This window comes from Diceros bicornis, chromosome 26 (genome assembly GCF_020826845.1).
Source record: "Diceros bicornis minor isolate mBicDic1 chromosome 26, mDicBic1.mat.cur, whole genome shotgun sequence".
In the NCBI taxonomy this organism is placed as follows: Eukaryota; Metazoa; Chordata; class Mammalia; order Perissodactyla; family Rhinocerotidae; genus Diceros; species Diceros bicornis.
In genome coordinates, this window is record NC_080765.1 from 47,655,116 (window position 1) to 47,672,482 (window position 17,367).

At 64.4% G+C, this 17,367-nt stretch overlaps 1 protein-coding gene across 1 annotated transcript; it reads right to left on the bottom strand.

Annotated features, from left to right (window-relative positions):
* Positions 1 to 513: 513 nt before the first annotated feature.
* On the bottom strand, positions 514 to 17,255 carry WDR90 (WD repeat domain 90). The gene is given in 43 exon segments (XM_058568904.1): positions 514 to 902; positions 1,398 to 1,482; positions 1,595 to 1,714; positions 1,791 to 1,934; positions 2,042 to 2,172; positions 2,285 to 2,459; positions 2,618 to 2,740; positions 4,804 to 4,969; positions 5,196 to 5,307; positions 5,423 to 5,591; positions 5,674 to 5,864; positions 5,970 to 6,129; positions 6,312 to 6,433; positions 6,723 to 6,825; positions 7,402 to 7,499; positions 7,844 to 8,165; positions 8,167 to 8,300; positions 8,481 to 8,521; positions 8,620 to 8,735; positions 8,941 to 9,061; positions 9,237 to 9,409; positions 9,786 to 9,916; positions 10,418 to 10,548; positions 10,775 to 10,914; positions 11,159 to 11,394; positions 11,698 to 11,814; positions 11,884 to 12,014; positions 12,099 to 12,242; positions 12,398 to 12,516; positions 12,964 to 13,021; positions 13,091 to 13,236; positions 13,308 to 13,418; positions 14,044 to 14,155; positions 14,226 to 14,434; positions 14,583 to 14,801; positions 14,880 to 15,010; positions 15,363 to 15,430; positions 15,516 to 15,630; positions 15,938 to 16,108; positions 16,351 to 16,459; positions 16,552 to 16,728; positions 16,874 to 16,965; positions 17,218 to 17,255. Coding segments are annotated over 43 exon segments (5,841 nt in total). The 5' UTR covers positions 17,228 to 17,255; the 3' UTR covers positions 514 to 744.
* Between the last annotated feature and the right edge of the window lie 112 nt (positions 17,256 to 17,367).

Here is a 17,367-nt window from a genome sequence, read left to right on the forward strand (position 1 = left end):
GCAGGGCAGCCCCTGCAGGTGGACAGGTGCTGCCAGGGCATGGTCCTTGGGAGGGAGCAGGAGGTCTGGGAGTTGGGCAGAGGCTGAGCTCAGGCCAGGCGGGAGGGCCAGGCCCAGAGCAGCAGGGCCTGGAGTGACCAGCCAACAATGCAATTGTGAAAATTAATAAAAGGAAACTTCATTTAAAGTGGAGTCTGGAGGCCAGAAGGCAGGAAGATGGTTGATTACAGACCCCACAGAAAGAAGTGTCAACAGGAAAGAATCTCAATCACAGGAAGAAATGTACCGTTGCATCCCAACAGAAATCCACGACCCCAGCAGCTCAGCCACTGAGAAGCCATCACAACCCGAACTCCTGCTTTACTCCAGTGGACTTTCCTTCAAAACAACCCCTCCCAATTTCTCTCCATTGTTTGTCGGACTCGCCATGGCATGCCGGTCCCAAACTGCTATTCTTTGGTTTTTCCCAAATAAACTCATTTTGCTGGTAAAATAACAGGCTATCTTTAAGGCTGACACAATGCCCACGTTTATTTGAACTGTACAAGGTAGAGACATAGAAAAGCCCTCAGGTAAAGAGCCAACGAGCACTTTACATATGCTCAAGGTCCTGACAATTCACACACCGCCCTGAGCCCACCGAGCCCTCCTGGCCCCGCGTGAAGCCCTCGGCCAACACAGCTTCTTGGCCAAGCACCCAAGTTGACCAGCAGGGCGCACCTGACCCCGCGGTCCTCACTGCGCTCAGTGGCTGGTGACCTCCCACACCAAGATCTCATTGTGGGCCGCCGTGAAGAGCAGCCGGGCAGACGGGGTGAACCTGCAGAGCTGCACCGAGTCGACGTGGCCAGCGAAGTCCTGCGTGGCCCCTGAGGCACAGTCCACCAGCCTCAGCACATGCTCTGCGGGCAGACGGCATGGAGGTGGGCCCGGGCGGTGGAGCATCGCACATGCCCTGGCCCCGTCTGTGCAGCTCCAGGGCCCAAGGGCCCCCCAACCCACCCTACCTCTGTCTCCAGCTGGGCGCTAGCGCCGCATGGGGGAACCTGGGTGGAAAGGCCCATGTCCTCCGTGCCCCAGGGCTCGCTGCAGCAGGACCGGGCATCACAGCCGAGGGCGGGGCCACCAGCACTGGGGCGTCTCACACATGGGGCCTGCGAGGCCCCAAGCTGGGCAGCCGAGTGCCTCTGTTCAGGCCCTGGGTACTGGCTGCTGCACTTGGCCCCACACCCCTCATCTCCTGACCCTGTGACCCCCTGGGGCAGGTGTCCTCACCCCAGTTCAGGGACAAGGAACCCAGGGCACGGAGGTGCGAGGCATGTCTCAGTGTGGGGGCACAGGTGAGCTCACTCTGCCCCACTCAAGACAGGCCTGAGTCCATACCCAGCAGCACTCACCAGCAAAGCCAACGGCCACAAGGCGGGCCCCAGGGGACAGGCTCAGGGACACAGCAAAGAAAGGCAACGGGATCGTCTCCACCACCTGTGGGCAGTAACCGTGAGGCCCTGGGCAGGGGCTCCCACAGTCCCATGACCCTCCCCTCCCCAGCCCCGGGTCCCTGGCTCCGGGCACCACATGGGCGGGGTGCACATGCCTGCTTCTGGCGGAGGCTGTAGAAGACCACGTCCCGGTGCACACCAAGGCCCGCACACACCAGCAGCGCTCCGTCCCAGGGGCAGAAAGCAGCGAGGGACGGTGGTGGGCAGCCGGGAGACTGTGGAGGGGCGCAGCATGCTATGGTGGGGTGGCCAGGCACCATCCCCGCCCGCGCTGCCACTGAGGACTCTTACCTCCATGAGGGCAGGTGCCGGGAAGCTCAGCCAGTCCACGAGCTCACAGCGGTCCCGCAGCCAGTCGGAGGCCCAGACACTGACCCGCTGATCCCCACTGACGGCCAGCCACAGGTCCGTGCCCTCCACTCCGAAGTCTCCATACTGGGGGTAAGAGGCAGTGGGTGCCTCCTGCCCCGCCCTGCCCAATCTGCCTTCCCTTGCCGCCCCCCCGCCAGGCCACACCCTGCTGGCTCATGAGGCCACTTCACCTCTTTGCTCGTTGTCTGGATGGCGGAGATCGGGGCGCCCCGGTGGTCACTCAGTACACGCAAAGTCATCCCCGTGCAGGGGCGGCTCACGGCCACAAGCCCATCCTTATCTCCAGAGAGGATGGTCTGACCTGGGCCAGGCAGGGGCCATGCTGTTACCCTGTGATGCACCAGCCCCCAGCCCAAATGTGTGACCTGGGCCAGGCAGGGGCCCCACCGTCACGGTGAGCCCCCGCCCCTCACCGTCAGCAGAGAAGGCTATGGCCGTCAGCGCAGCTGCACAGGGGCGCATCTTGAGGTCCATCGAGGTTCGAGAGATGCTGAAGACACGCAGCGTGCCATCGCTGTAGCCCGCCACCACCTGTTGCTGGTCTGGGCGTCCACAGGACGGGGGGCTCCAAGCCAGGCAGAGGCAGCTCTGGGGACCCACGTAGGGAAACATCAGCACTCCCCTAGGGAAGGGACAGGGGCCTGCCCCAAGGCCGCAGACAGACTCCGAGGCTGGAGGAGCTGCCAGAGCCCTTCCCCGGACAGGAAGGGCCGGACTCGGTCTTCCCTTGCAGGCCTCCCAAGTACCTGGTTGAGAACCTGGAACTGGATGACCAGCTCCATGCTGACCAAGGACCACACCCTCACGCTCCCGTCGTCACCACACGTGGCACAGTAGGACTCGCTGGGGCTGAAGACCACCTCGTTCACCTGCAGGGAGCCAGCCAGCCCCACCTGAGGCCACATGGTCCTCGGCGGAGAGGGGACACAGGGGGCCGGTCTTTCTGACAAGAGCATGCCCCTCAAGCCCACCTGGCCCCAGCCACCTCTACATGATGTAAAGGAATCGTCCTGACCACCCTCCTGAGTGTCCCCACACTATACCCAGGTGGCATCTGAATCACAAGAAGCCCACTGGTCAGTTGAACTTGACTGTCCACTTGGTGAGATACCACAGAAGTAACCGTTCTGGCAGAACCTAAAGCACGGTGACATGCCTGTACGTCCCTAGAGGGCTGCAGACCGAGGTAAAGGAAGCCGTTTCCAGGCCCCAGCTGGTGGTGGGCGTGGTTTCTCCTGACACCGTGGGGCCCGTATGGAGGGAGAAAGCTGACGTGTGATTACTGAGAAGCAGGATTTTTGGTGCAGGATAAAGGAGATAGAGATGCCTTACACCAACGAGGTGAAATAAAACGGCCTAGTCCTGAATCTGAATTTCAAGTGTTAAGTGTGAGCTCATGATGCATATTATCTTAAAAAACAGTAATTTAGCTCTGTTTGGCTGAGAAGCGATGGGCCCCTCTGGGACTCAGGCCATGACCTCCGAGTCCATTTCCCACTGGAGGAGCCCGGGGCTCTGGGAAGAAACAGCCGAGTCCGGTCCCGGGCAGAGCCGCAGAGGCAGAGGCTGGAACACCTGCCCTTCCATGAGAGGGAAGTCACCAGTGACCACCAGCTAGGTCAAGGGCTCAGGACCCAAGTGCTCATCCTAGTGGATGGACAGACACAACTGTCCCCTCTGTTGCATGGAACGGGATTCAGCAATAAAAGAAGTGAAGCACTGACACATCACAGTGCCGATGACCAGAGGACATCGTGCTCAGTGAGAGAAGCTGGACAGAAGGGACCACGTGGTGTGCGCTTCCACTTCTGCGGAACGTCTAGAACAGGCAAATCCACAGAAAGGCAGTGAGTGGCTGTCAGGGGCCAGGGAGGGGCAAGGGGGGGCGAGTGCTAACGGGTATGGGGTTTCCTTTTAGGATGATGAAAATGCCCTAAAATTGATTGGTGGTGATAGTTGTACAACTTTGTGACTAGATAAAAAATGAGTGACATATGACATGTGAATTACAATTCAACATAAAGCCGTTACCAAGAGAACAGAAAAAGTATGTAATGCTCACCCATCTCACACCCGATTTCCTTCATGACTCCCATTATCTCCAAACAAAATACAGATTTAAAAAAAAGATCCGGGAGCCAACTCAAAGGACCTACCTCCGGCCAAGGATGGGACCACAAGCATCAAGAGAAAAATGACCATGGGGGACCCGGACCCGCACGTGTCCGTCCACCAGCTCTTAAAGACACTCAGAAACTGAGCTCCTCGGTCGCTGTTGGTGGATGCTGGGACCGGGTCCCACAGGGAGCATGAGCCACCCTGCACCCCTGTTCCGGCTCCACGCTCAAGAGCTCACAAGGCCGTTTCTCTCCCGAGGGAACAAAGCAATCAGACTCTCCCTTCTGTGAGCCCCAGTGGAGTGATGGGGCATTCCAGACGAGGGAATCACTGAGACAGCTCACCCAGGAGGAGGGGACATAGGGACTGACGGGCCCTGACCAGGCCCTGGCTGGGCCTCCAGACCTCTCAGACCCCAGCGAACACAGGAGCAGAGAGGCAGGTCCAACCCCGATCGTGGGAGAATCCCACGATGACCTGGAATGACCTGGTTTCTGAGAAGTAAATTACAAGGGAAAAAAGCGGCAAAGAAAAGAAGGACCAGCAGACCGTGAGGCCACAGGGCTGCTGTGAGCGGGCACCACGTGGACCCCACGTCAACAAGGGAGGAGCGTGTGGTTCTAGGTGCGTGGAGTTCTTGTCCTGAGAACCCCTGCAACGTTCACCCATGAACTGACCTGACAGCTGGGCTTGGACCCGGAACTGGGGGCGGGCGGGGACACAGGGGAACGCACGCGGCCTTGCTGCCCTGACTCTGTCTGGGCTGGAAACCCCCTCAGATGTCAGCAGCAAGCCAGTGGCGTGATGGCCTCACCTTGCTGCTGTGGCCACTGACGAGGCGGGTGCTGGTGCCTTCAGCCCAACTGACGTACCAGAGCGTGCCTGCCGCGGTGCCCACCACACCCATGTCCATGCTGTCGTGGAAGACCGCGCCCACGATGGCCCCGTCCAGGGTCAGCTCGCGCTCCATGAACACGGAGCTAGACCTGGGAGTGGGGACAGCGAGTTGCAAGGGTGGTGGCAGCGAGAGCCCAGGTAGCCCGGTGCTCCTGGGGCACATCCCTGTCCTCGCCTGTGGTCTGCAGGTCCCTGGCCTCGCCCAAGCATGTTCCCACAGAGAGCAGGCCCGGCTGGCGACGGAGTGCCGGCCTGCGGCCCAGGTCAAGGACACGGCTACCAGGCATGTCGACAGATGCAGCAGCTCACCCAGCGCCCGAGCCCTTGCGCCTCAGCTCCGGCACGGCCCCCACGGCCCACAGACGCAGCCGCCTGGTGCTGCTGCCGCTGACCAGCTGCGCGCCCGAGCACAGCAGCACTCCTAGGAGGCAGGAGGTGGTGTGAGCTCCCGAGGTGCCCAGGACTCCAGACAGGGCCCCAGGGAGAGGCCGACCCCTCAGCTGTCGGGGGCCATGGGGGCTCTGTCAGGCACTCACCGATCTCACCGTCGTCTGCCTCCCAGGCCAGGAAGCAGCGGCTGGCATGCGTGTCCCAGACACAGACCTGGCCAGTGCTGGAGCCACAGTAGAGCAGGGGCGTGGCCCCGTAGCAGAGCGAGGTCAGCTCACCCACCCCCACCTCCTCGGGGATGCGCTCTCGGTGCACCTGGAGGGACATGAGGACAGCGTGGGTCAGCGACATCCTGGGGCCCAGCCAGACCCCTCCCTCCAAAGCTGAACCCTGGCACCTGGAGGCTGATGTCAGCCCCGTGCCGCTGCAGGAGCCACAGGGTGACAGCACCCTGGCCCACGCAGGCCAGCTCTCCGGTGTGCCAGGGGTTGAAGGCCACGCCGTGCACCGGCTCTGGGAGGCGCGTGGAGGACAGGAGCTCGCAGGAAGACATGCTCCACAGGGCCAGGGTGCAGTCGCCATAGTCCCCTGCAGGAGACACAGGGTGGCCACGTCAGCTCTCAGGGGTCCCAGGACTGGCAGGGGAGTCTGGAGGCCACTGTCCTCTCCCCGCCCACCACCGCTCCTGCTGACCCAGTGTGACGAGGAGCCCATCATCCGGTGAGAAAGCCAAGGCTCGCACGGCAGTGTCGTGGTGAGAAACAAGCTGCCGGCAGGAGCCCCCAGACACGTCCCAGATGCAGATCTGGCAGTGGGAGGCAGTGCTGCTGCGGCCTGAAGCAGAGGCCAGGACCTGTTGGGCAGGGGGGTGGGCGGTCAGCTGGGAGGGCGCCGAGGTCCATGGGCCACCTGGCTCTGGGTGGAACAGCATCCCCTGCACTGCTCTGGAGGGGAGAACCGGCCGAGGCCCTCAAGGAGCCAGGCTCCCCATGCACCGTGGCGCCGAGGCATGCAGGGTAGGGAGCAGGGGGGCACCTGGGCGTCGTGGCTGAGGGCCAGTGTGGAGATCTCCTCAGGGTGGCCGAGCCAGTGCTGCTGGGCACCAGAGTGCAGGTCTTCCACCACCACCAGGCAGCCACACGCATAAGCGAAGAAGCCTGTAGGCAGGGAGAGTGCCCCTGAGCCTATCAGCTTTGGCCCAGGATGTGTCCTCCCCATCAGCTTCCAGAGCCAAGAGGGCTGACGCTAAGCCCACCCAGAAAACTCCAGCCCAGAGGAGGCTGGAGCATCAGCCAGTGTCACCAGAACATGCCCCACCCCTCAGCCAGGGCCCCTCCTGCCCTGTAGCCCACACCACCCATGACATAGGTGCTCCTCTGCCCTTCCTGGATCCTGGCCTCGGAGTGGACAAAGCTGGGCCCCGCTGGGGTGGGCTGTGGGCCCTACCTGTGTCTGGCCTCCAGACCACGTTGGCCCGCCCGTTTCCGCTGTAGCCCACGACGGCCTTCAGGCGCAGCCATTCGCCACCGGCAGGGGGGAAGGAGACGCTCTGCGAGGAAGTGGACCCAGGACGCTGGTGCGCCACACAGCACCCACCCACCCCACCAGCTCAGGCTCTGCCCCGTCAGGCCGGGGCCTAAGACGCAGCCACGGGAGGTGCACGCTCCCAGAGGAGACAAAGGGCAGGAGCCTGGGCCTTGAAGGCTGCACACAATAGGCCAGCCAGGACGGAGCCGGGGAGCAGACAGGGATGCTGGAGGGAGACGTGTGGGAGGTACCTGGAGCACAGGGAGGCAGGGCGGCAGGACGGGGCCCGGGGAGGAGGTGGGAGGGAGCCAGGACCGTGGGATGGACAGAGTGGGCTCAGCAAGACACTGCCCGGGTCCTGTCTGGGTGTCCGTGGGATAGCGAGAGCCTTAACCAGCCCAGCCAGAGTGTGGGGTGCAGGGTGGAGGGGGGCTCATGGGTGACTGCCGTCGGCTTTGGGAGCAGCCCCAGGGAGACCCGGGGTACCATGTACTGGGGAGAAAGTGTGCTCCCAAAAACCGCAGACCATGCCTCCCCACCCCTGGGCCCCCAGGGTATCTGCCTGTGGCAGGGCTGTGAGGACCCCCATCTGGCCTACCTTGGCCAGCGGGGAGGCCTTGCAACATGCCGTGAAGGGCTTGTAGGAGTCCGGGTAGGTGGCAGGCCGGGCTCTGGTTCTCCTGGTGCTCTGGGCATCTGCAGGGAGGAGGGGGAGGCCACGGGACATCAAACCCATCAGAGACCCCTCCCCACACACAGTCCTACTGCCCTGGCTGCATGGGAGCAGTGCCTGACCTGGTCAGAACTTGGGGTCAGACAGTCGAGATCAGAGGGCACAAATGAGCCGCATCCCACCGCCCACCTCAGGCTCGTCCACTCACCCTGCAAGTCACCATACCCTGCCTCACGGGTGACTCTCGGTCTCTCAGGGACAGGGGGGGCCGCCCTGAGGCCATCTAGAGTCCACGGGGTGCCTGCAACTGGGCCCTGGCTGGATCATGAGTGTCCCCAGCCCACCCTGCCGCCCCTCCCCTGCTTACTAGGCTGGCCACGGGGATGGGGAGGCACGCCAAGGCCCCAGGAGTCAACCACAGCCCCCCAGGCCCCGTCTGTGGCCCCGTCAGCCTCCTTCAGCAGCACAGCTGAGGCTGAGGCCTGGCGGAGCCCCTTGGGGCCGTGGCTCTCCTCAGAAGGTCTTTCGTCATCTGACACACAGAAAGTGCCTGGGGAGATGGGGGGCCGTGAGAGGAGGGAGGGAGCCCCCCACACCCCTGCCCCTCCCCATAGGCCTGGAATCGGGAAACACACCAAGATGGGAGCGGACGCACGTGCCTGCCCAGGCCCTCCCAGGACCCCCGCCCTTACCATCACCACCCTCTGGAGGCCCGACACAGGCGCCCAGCCGGGGCGGGGCTGCCTGGGATGGCACGGGCACCTGCCGCCGGGGGAGCCCATCGGCTCCGGACACTGTGTCCTCCGGCTGCCTCGCACCTGGGCCTGAGGATGGAAGGAGCCAAGTTGTGCTCGGGGCCTGAGAACAGCAGAGCACACAAGGGGAGGCGTGCCCAGCCCCCGATCCCCACCCCAGCTCTGCACTGGGACCCCCAGGAAACGAAGCAGCTGCAGTGCCAGACCAGATGTCACCACCAAGCCTGCCAGTGTGGCGGGACCACTCACCAGCCTCACAGGTCGGGGGGCCCCCGGGCGAGCCTTGGACGCTATAAAGGCAACAAGAGAGGGTGTCGGGTGGGGAGGGTGCAGAAGGAGCACTGACAGACACAGGTCAAGGGCAGGTACTTGCCTTCCTGGGGGCGACCTCTCAGGGGGGACCAGGATGTCCCAGAGGAAGATGGCGTCCCCCACGCTGAGGAGCTGCTGCTGGTTAGGGGTGAAGGCCACGGCCTGCACAGGCTCCGAGTGGCCAATGTACATCTGGGGACAGTGAGTGTCACATGTGGAGACTCCTGAAGTGTGGCCAGGGACGCCATTGTCCTCCCAGCACTCAGGGCCGGCCGTGAATCCCCACGCCCAGCAGACCGGGGCCGGAGCCAGGCTCTCGTGTGGTGTTAAGCCCCGCGGGCACAGGGGAAGCTTGGGGATCTCCTCCGCCCGCCCTCCCCCCGCCCACAGCACACACCTGGCAGCCGGGGCTGGCTCGCGTCAAGTAGTCCCACACCTTGATGGCCCGGTCAGCAGCCGTCAGCAGGAAGCGGCCATCCCCGCTGAGAGCAAGGGAAGGGCAGGCCGCGGGGTGGATGCTGGACAGCTGCAGGAGAGGGGGGAGGGGAGTACACAGGACCCCGGACGGGGGAAGCTGCCCTTCTCAGAAAATGCCACCTCTAGGGAACAGCATGCGGCCACCCCTCCTCAAGGCAGTGTGGGTACCCAGGCCAGAGCCGGAAGGGAGGGGGAGGCCAAACTGCTGGCCGCAACCCTGGGCTCACCTCCCGGACCGTGCGCCCTGACGTGGCGTCCAGCACCACAACCACGTTGGACGACATGGACACCAGCAGGTGGCTGGGCGGTGCAGGCCCGAAGCAGACAGCCACAGCTGAGTTCAGGCGGCTGCTGGCGAGGCCCAGGGCGCTGACATCAACCTGCAGAAGCTGGGGGAGAGCAAGGGGCCACCGGCCATGACCTCTGGCCAGAGCTCACACCCCTAGAGCCAGGGCACAGGAGGCGGGCAGCCTCAGGTACCTACCCAGCACCCGGCCCTCCGGGCCCCCACAACTTACACGTCCTCTGTGCCTGAGTGAGGGCAGCAGGGCTGGGGTCCTCCCTGGAATAAGCGTGGCCTCCCACCTGCCCCCTCGAGAACCTGGCATTCCAGGCCAGGCCAAGAAGAGCCCCTGCCCGCCCCCTGCCCCAGTCGAACCAGGGGAGTCACGCAGCAGTCAGAGTCAGGGGTGTTGACAGGGTCTGCCAACCAGGCTGGCATGGCCCCACCCACACTGGACACACAGAAGGTTCCAGCTGACTTACCTTGTCCAGTGAGGCTGTGTCCATGATGGTCACCGTGTACTTGGATGGGCCCACAAAGGCCAGCAGGTAGCTGTCCCTGCTGACCGCCAGGGCACTGGGGCTCGGGTGGGCATCCTGGCACACCACATTAGCTGCCGGCAGCAGGGGGGCAGGTGGTCAGCTGGGTGGGGAGGGGGTGCCTGGAGCAGACATAGGTTGGGACCCAAACCTGCCCCCAACTGCAAGAAACCCCAGCCCAGGATGGGCAGATCCCACACCAGCTGCCCACAGAGCCTGGGGACCGGGTACCGCCAGGAGAGCTGGAGGTTCTCCTGGGCCAGGAGCGACCACCTGGTCAGCCCACGTTACGGTGGCCACGGGAGGAGGCAGATGCCCTCGGGTGGGCTGTCCCCCACCTGCTGGCCTGGTACTCAGACTGTCTGCCTCCTCCTGGGGCAGGGCAAGCACAAACCCTCACCGACCTTCAGTTTTAGGGGGCTGGTGAATCCTAAAACCACACTTGCTCTGGGGCATCTAAGCCACAGAAGGCAGCTTACCACTATCATCAGTGGGTGCTAGGCAAGCCCCAGCCCCACAGGGACCTGATGAGGGGATGGTCAAGAGGCCACTGGGGCTGGGCGTGGGGGCCTGACCTGCCACACGCAGGAGACGGCACCGGGTGGCAGCGCAGTGGTACTGGGCCAGGGTGCCCTGAGAGCAGGAGCTGAACAGGAGGCTCCCGTCGGGGCTGGCAGCCAAGCCGATGACAGCTCCTCGGTGACACCTGCACCACACGGGGACACCCACTGCCTTGACCCTGAGCTGCACCATCTCAGACCTCCCACAGCTGGGCCTGGCAGAATCTCCAAAGGGCAGTGGAGGGCAAGAGCTTCCGTTGGATGGCCCTCCCCGACCCTGCCTGGCCACCCACACTCTCCAGGGGAACCCACAAACCACCCAAGCTTCCACCGTGGACATCTGTGGGGCCACGGGCCGGCTAGGCACCCCACCTATGCTCCTCCAGGACCTCGGCGGCCTCCAGGCTGAAGGAGCGGACGGCCCCACCACTGAAGCCACAGAAGAAGGTTGGCTGTGTGGGGTGGAAGGCGATGGTGCACGGGGCCTCGTCGGGCGACGTGAAGTCATACAGCTGGAGGGTGGGGGCCACGTGAGGGCGGACAGGGTTAAGGGCTACTAACGGGCCACAGAGCCTGACAGCCATCTCTCCAGGTGGCCTGAAGCCTTGGGCCCCAAACATAGGCAGAGGGACCAACGGCCTCACAGGCACGCCCTCCGACCCCACACCCGGCTAGGCTCCGCCCACAGGGCCTCAGTGTGGCCTGCGGCCCTCCAGTCCCTCTCTCCCGGCCAGCTCCTCTCCAGTGGCACCCCACCTGCTGCAGGGTCACCAGGTCCCAGACCCGGACGGTGTGGTCCTGGGACACAGTGGCCAGCTGCTCCTGGCTGCACTTGGTGGCAAGGGCCAGCACCGGAGCAGTGTGGGAGCGCACCAGCACGTGGTACTCCCGGGACAGGACGTCCAGGAAGCCGAGGTGGCCCAAGGAGGTGGTGGACAGCACACGGAGGCCATCGGGGCTGATGCGGACAGAGCTGATGGGGCCCTCGTGCTCTGCAGGCAGGGCGGTAGGTGACCTCCCAGGCCTGAAGTGGGGTGTGGGTTGGGCACCAGGGCCAACCTAGGCAGGCTGGCCGTATCCAGGCTGCACCTCTTTCCTGGCCCTCCCAGGACATGAACCCTTTACCCGGAGCCCCATCTCCCTGTAGTGTGGGACAGGCAGCTCCCCCACGACCACCCCCTCCTGGGCTCAGCAATGGTGGACCCCCAGGCCCGGGACACAGCCCCTTAGAGCCCCTTGACTGCTGTCCAGCCCAAGGATGGCCCAGGGACATGGCCCTCCTGTGGCGGCCCCACCTGCCTCCAGGAGCACAGAGGAGAAGTCCAGGGGCCAGAGGCGCAGGTAGCCATCCTCGGAGCCTACAGCGCACATGGTCTGGGAGACACTGAGGCTGCTGATGGCGATGCCAGGGCCTGAGGGGCAGGCAGTGTCAGCCCAAAGCATCAGGGCTGCTGCCCCCATGCAGCAGGAGACCCACCTACCCAAGCTGAAGGTCTGCTTCTGTGGGGGGGGGCCGCTGGGGGTCTGCGTGGGCAGGAGGCGGCGAGCGTGGCGCACAGCCATGCGCTGGTAGTCGACCTCCAGAATGTGGCCACTGCGGCCGCACACGTAGCTGCCAGAGGAGATGACAGGTGAGGGCCAAGGGGGCAGGCGGGAGCAGGGCCCACCTGGTTAGGGGAGGGAGAGCAGGGCTCACAGCGTGCAGCCGTCCTGGTCCTGCCCGAAGGCCAGGTCAGTGAACTCCAGTGCGTGGTACTCCCCCAGGTCCACGGGGCAGGAGCGCAGCCCCCCATGTCGCAGCCGCCACAGCCGCACACTGCCCTGCCCGCACGACACCATCCTGCAAGGGTACGTGAGGGTGAGCCTCGCCGGACCCCAGCAGGAGACCCGACCCCCACGGGACACCCGACGCTGTGGACAGGGAGGAGGAACAGGACTGGTGTGGGAGGGCCAGCATCCCGGCACCTTGGGTGGGTGGGCGGGCAGCCTCGTCACCTGGTTTCATCAAAAAAGGCAACCTCGAATCCCTGGATGTCCACGTCAGTGTGCACCTTTGCGAGAACGACCGCCTTGCCACCTCGCCCCACCTGGTCTGTGCCCCACGCCACCACCACCTGCAACAAGCCCGCGCTGAGCGCACCCGGCCTGCCCGCACACCTGCCCGGCCTCCACCAGGCCTCGGCTCTTCCTCCTACAGAAACCAGTGCGAGTGCCTGGCTGGTGAGGGCGTAGGGAAGTTGGCCCCCATGGCCCAGAGGAGCCCACACATGCCTCCTCGAGTGTCTGCAGAACCAAACTAGACACAAACCCCCACGCAGAGCTAAGGCCCCAGGGTGAAACACCGGCTCTTCACGTATACCTGACCTCAGAAAAGCTGACATGTACGGCACGGCCGTCTCACGGCTACAGGACACACCACCCAACAGGGTGAGGCCAGTCACTTCAACGCTGGCTCCCTCCGTGAGGACTCGTGTGAAACACAAGATCCTCTGTAGGGCTCGGACTTTGGACTCTGCCTGCACCCTGGGACGAGCACCCCACCTCCCCAGCCCGGCCATTACCGTCCTCCCGTGGCGGTCCTTGCCGGTGCCACAGAGCAGTGCCCCGCTGTCAGAGAAGCTGCAGGTGAGAGGAGGCGGTCAGCGTCACGGGGCTGACCCCCACGCCCCTTGGAGGCCCCGCACCCACCTGAGGGAGCAGATGGTGTGGACGGGGCTCCGGAATAGAGACAGGCAGCCCCCGGTCTGGAAGTCCCAGAGGCGCAGCATGCTGGGGGGCCGCGCCTGGGCCGAGGCCAGCAGCGAGCTGCTCCCGTCCAGTGCCAGAGCAGAGACCTGGGGAGGTGGCAGGTTGAGGGGGACGTGCAGACTGTAGGCGCGAGCCACCCCTGGCCGGCGGCGCCCACCTTCTCCGTGTGGCCGAGGAAGAAGCGCTGCTCCCGGGACTCAATGTTCAGGACAACGATGACTGCATGGCAGGGGTACACGACAGCAGCCCCGTCCTTGGTCCACAGGGCCTGTGCACAGGGGCCAGAGGCTGAGGTCACGGACTGGTTGGCCTCATCCCCCCCAGCACACCCCTCCCCATGTCACACACACAAGTCACGGAAAGAAGAGAGAAAACACAGACACATGTGAACACATGTACACACAGAATCTCTTCTATGCCCTGTCCACAACACGAGAAACTGGGATTCGGCACACGAAAGACCAGAGGGCCCCCAAAGACTTGGAGTCTGAGTCCAGGAGTGCCTGACAAGCCTCCGACTGCCCCTCACCACAGGGACCCACAATCGCACCCACGCCGGCCCATGTGGCAGGTCGGGATCGCGCCTGGACAACACACATCAAAGCCGTCAAGAGCGAGTGGGGCTCTGGGGTGGAAGCTCGAGCGCTCAGACCAGCACTAACCAGCCAATGCCCACGGAGAACAAGGGGAGGCCTGTGCGGGAGGCACCGAGGAAGAGCCCAGGAGCCGCGTGCAGACATGGGCAGGGCTGGGCGTCCACAGGGGGTGAGGGACCTGACACCCTGAGGGAGCTGACATCCACGCAGCCACCTCAGGGGGACACAGGGTCCTCCCACTGTCCTCTCTGTGTATCTGACACTTGTACAACCCCACAAGAGCATGGGACCCCTCACCCATTTGGTGCTGTGGCCCCCAAAGCCGATGACCCCCTTGAGCCTCAGGATGGGATCTGGGAGGAAGCTCTGAAACAGACAAACTCCCAGTGAGACCCCAGGAGGGAGGCCCCTGTCCCCCCAGGGCTCCCCGACCCCGGAGTCCTGCCTCCCGAGAAAGCCACGTGCTCCTGGGTGGCTACTGCCCACTGCTTTGTGGCAGGAAGCCAGGATTCTGGTCGCAGTGCCAGACCCTCCAGGGACCCTGGGTCCTGCCCCTGCCTGGAGCCCGGAGCCCCGACACCACCTGAGGCTGGGAGTGGGGAGCAGGGCCACAGCCTCTCCTTACTCTTTGTTGAAAACGATTCTTGCCCAAAGCCGCCTCCTGCCCGCTCTGCTTTCTGCAGGGAGGCTGGATGAGAAAGGACCATCAGAGCCCATCTGCCCCACGCACAGCTCATGGCGGGCACCAGCTCAACAGCTCCCTACCCACGTCTCATCCAGGCCCCACCCACCTCAATGGCATGGCCCACCCCCTCTTCCTCAGGACAGGCGCTCACCTCGTGCAGGGCCACATCCTCGGGGGCCACAGGCACCACAGCCAACTCATGGGCAGACACATGAATGCTGCTGCCAGTTGCATGCTTGTCAGTGGCCTGCTCCCAGGCTGAGGGCTCTTGGCTCTGGCCACTGGGGCCACCCACACTGGAGATCTCCGAGTGCTCACAGAACAGGCTGACCTCTGGAAGGGGCCTGGGTGCTGAAGGAATTCGGCAGGACTGCACGGGGACAAGTGGCCATCAGCATCCTGGGGCCATGATCTCCAGCCCCATCTCCAGGGGTACAGGGTCACTCACAGCTGTGGGGCCAAACATCTGGACCATGGGGGACACGCTGTCCTGTGTGGGCTTGCTGAAGGTTGCCGGGTGAGAGAGAAGCCGTGGCACATGCCCCGGGAAGCCTGCAGTGGAGCAGAGTGCCGAGAGGCCTGGGGGGACGTGACCACAAGACATTGGACAAGGGGTGGTAATGGGCAGCTGTGGCCCCTGGCCTCACCCGCTCTGCAGGGGAGAAGCCACATGGACAGCTGCAGCCCACCCTTCCACCCTGGGCCCTGACGCCCCCTCCCAGCTGGAATGCGTGAGGCCGGGAGGTCCCCTGCACACAACCCCCTACGCAACTCTGGGACCTCGAGACGACCTCTAGACTAGCCCCAGCTCCTGCACGCACCACACCGCCAGGTTCACCTCCCCAGATGCAGCATCAGGTGCCCCCCTCCCACTGAACTCCCAGCACCCTGCAGGCCTGAACCCAGGGTCCCACTGACCCCACAGGCCCACCTGCCTCAGGAGGGACACAGCTCTTCTGAACCGGCTTGGAGAGTGCTTTTGAGCTGTCGCTTGGAAACCTTGGTGGGGCGGAGGGAGTCAGATCCAGGGGCCGCCCTGCTCTCCCTCCACCCAGCCTCCCACGGAATAGGCAGAGCTGCTCACCGGATGTGGATGTAGCGGTCATGCCAGCTTTCCCCCTTCGACACCGGGAACGCCATTTCTCGTGGCATGGGAGTGACAGGCAGTTTTGCCCGCCGGGCCTCCGTGGCGGTGACAGCTACAAAGAGCAGAGTGGCTGTAGACCAAGGGAAGCCTGTCCAGCTCCCTCTCCAAGCCCAGGCAAGACTCAACACCAGGTGCCACCAGGGTATTGCCAGACCACCAGCCCAACCAGCACCTCCCCCCTCAGGTGCCTCGGGAGGTGGGGGGCTCAAAGATGGCATGGTGCGGGCGTTTTCATCAAGTGTCAGGGACGTAGGACCCTCCCGGGCTGAGGACCTGGGGGAAGGAGGGAGTGGAGGCCAACACGCAGGGAATGGGAGCACACTGCAGGCTGAGCACAGGGTGTAGGGCACGGCCCTCACCGGGGTCAAAGCATAGGTCGCTGGTATAGAGGCTCCTGACCAGCAGGTTGGCACACAGCCTGACGCCCTTGAGGTGGCCGTAGCGCCGGTTCAGGTAGACCAGGAGGATGTCGTGCAGGTCGAGCTGCAGGCAGGTCCAGCGGGCACCAGTGGGGGGCACACCTGCCAGGTCTGCAGGCCGTGAGCCAAGGTCAGTGCTGACCCTCTCACCAGCCAGCCCGCAGCACTGTCTTTGGCGTGCCCCCACTCCCACAGCCACAACCACTTGTCCCCCCACAAGGTGTCCCCTCAGGCCATGAAGGAGCCAGGCTGCGCTGCCCACCTGCCCCTCAGCCTGCACCACCTCCCTCTCTGCCCTCAGGCTGCCTCTCTTGGAACAGCCGTGTCCCATTCATGCCCTATCTCCACGTCACCTTTCTTGGATGTTCCGGCCTCACAGATAAAGGGGAACTGAAGCCATGTGACTGTGGACTTGAACTCCTTGAAGAGGTTGGACAAGGACACGCGGATGACCTGGCTGTCCTGCAGGGACAGCGCACAGCAATGAGGCGAGGAGAGGGGGTAGCAGGAGCGCAAGGCCCCCACGTGCAGCCCCCCACTCCTGAGCTCCGCACCTCCGTGGACACGTCCAGGTGGATGACGAAGTGCTTAGGGGGCAGGGGCCGGAAGAGCACATACAGGTATCGTCCTGTCAGCCCCAGAGACTGGGTGCTGGTTTTGGGGAGCTGGATGTAATTGCCGGCAGAGACAGAACCCCGGACCCGATACACGGTGCACTTCAAGGTCTTGTCCTGGAGAGAAAGACGGGAGCCAGCGTCCCCCAAAGACCCAGGGAGCGCCGGGAGGGCATCACCCGCCGGACCCTCAGGTGGTCCCGCCACGTCCCCCGGGGAGGAGGGGCCCCCAGCTCCTGCTGCCGGCCCTGGGCCCACTCACCGTCACGGTGGCCACGTCGCCCTCCTTGGCGGACCGCTTCCACTCGTCCACCTTGAAGTGTCTGAAGACGTTGAGGAATGGGTGCTGCCATGCTGGGAGACACGCAGGCATGAGAACCTGCCCCCAGGTGCCAGACCGGGGCCTCGAGACCCTCCCGGGAGGAGAGCAGGAGCTGGGTCTGCGCGCTCCCGGCAGTGACAGCAGCCACAGCGCAGGAACCGGGCCCGGGGTAAGTCTCAGCACCAACCCTCCCGCGGACCCGGGCGGCGCGGGCGCTGCGACCCGGCGCTGGACCTCACACTCCGCACCCTCACCCCGGACCCCAGCCCGCCGCGCGCCGCTACCTCGCGCCATGGCGCCGCCACTCGCGCTTCCCGCCTCGGCCGCCTCGCCCCACGCAGGGCACGCAGCGCGCGCCTAGCAACCGCCGCCTGGCAACCCGTGCCACTTCCGCCCTCACGGCGACGCCGGGCCACGTGACCGCGAGGCGGGAC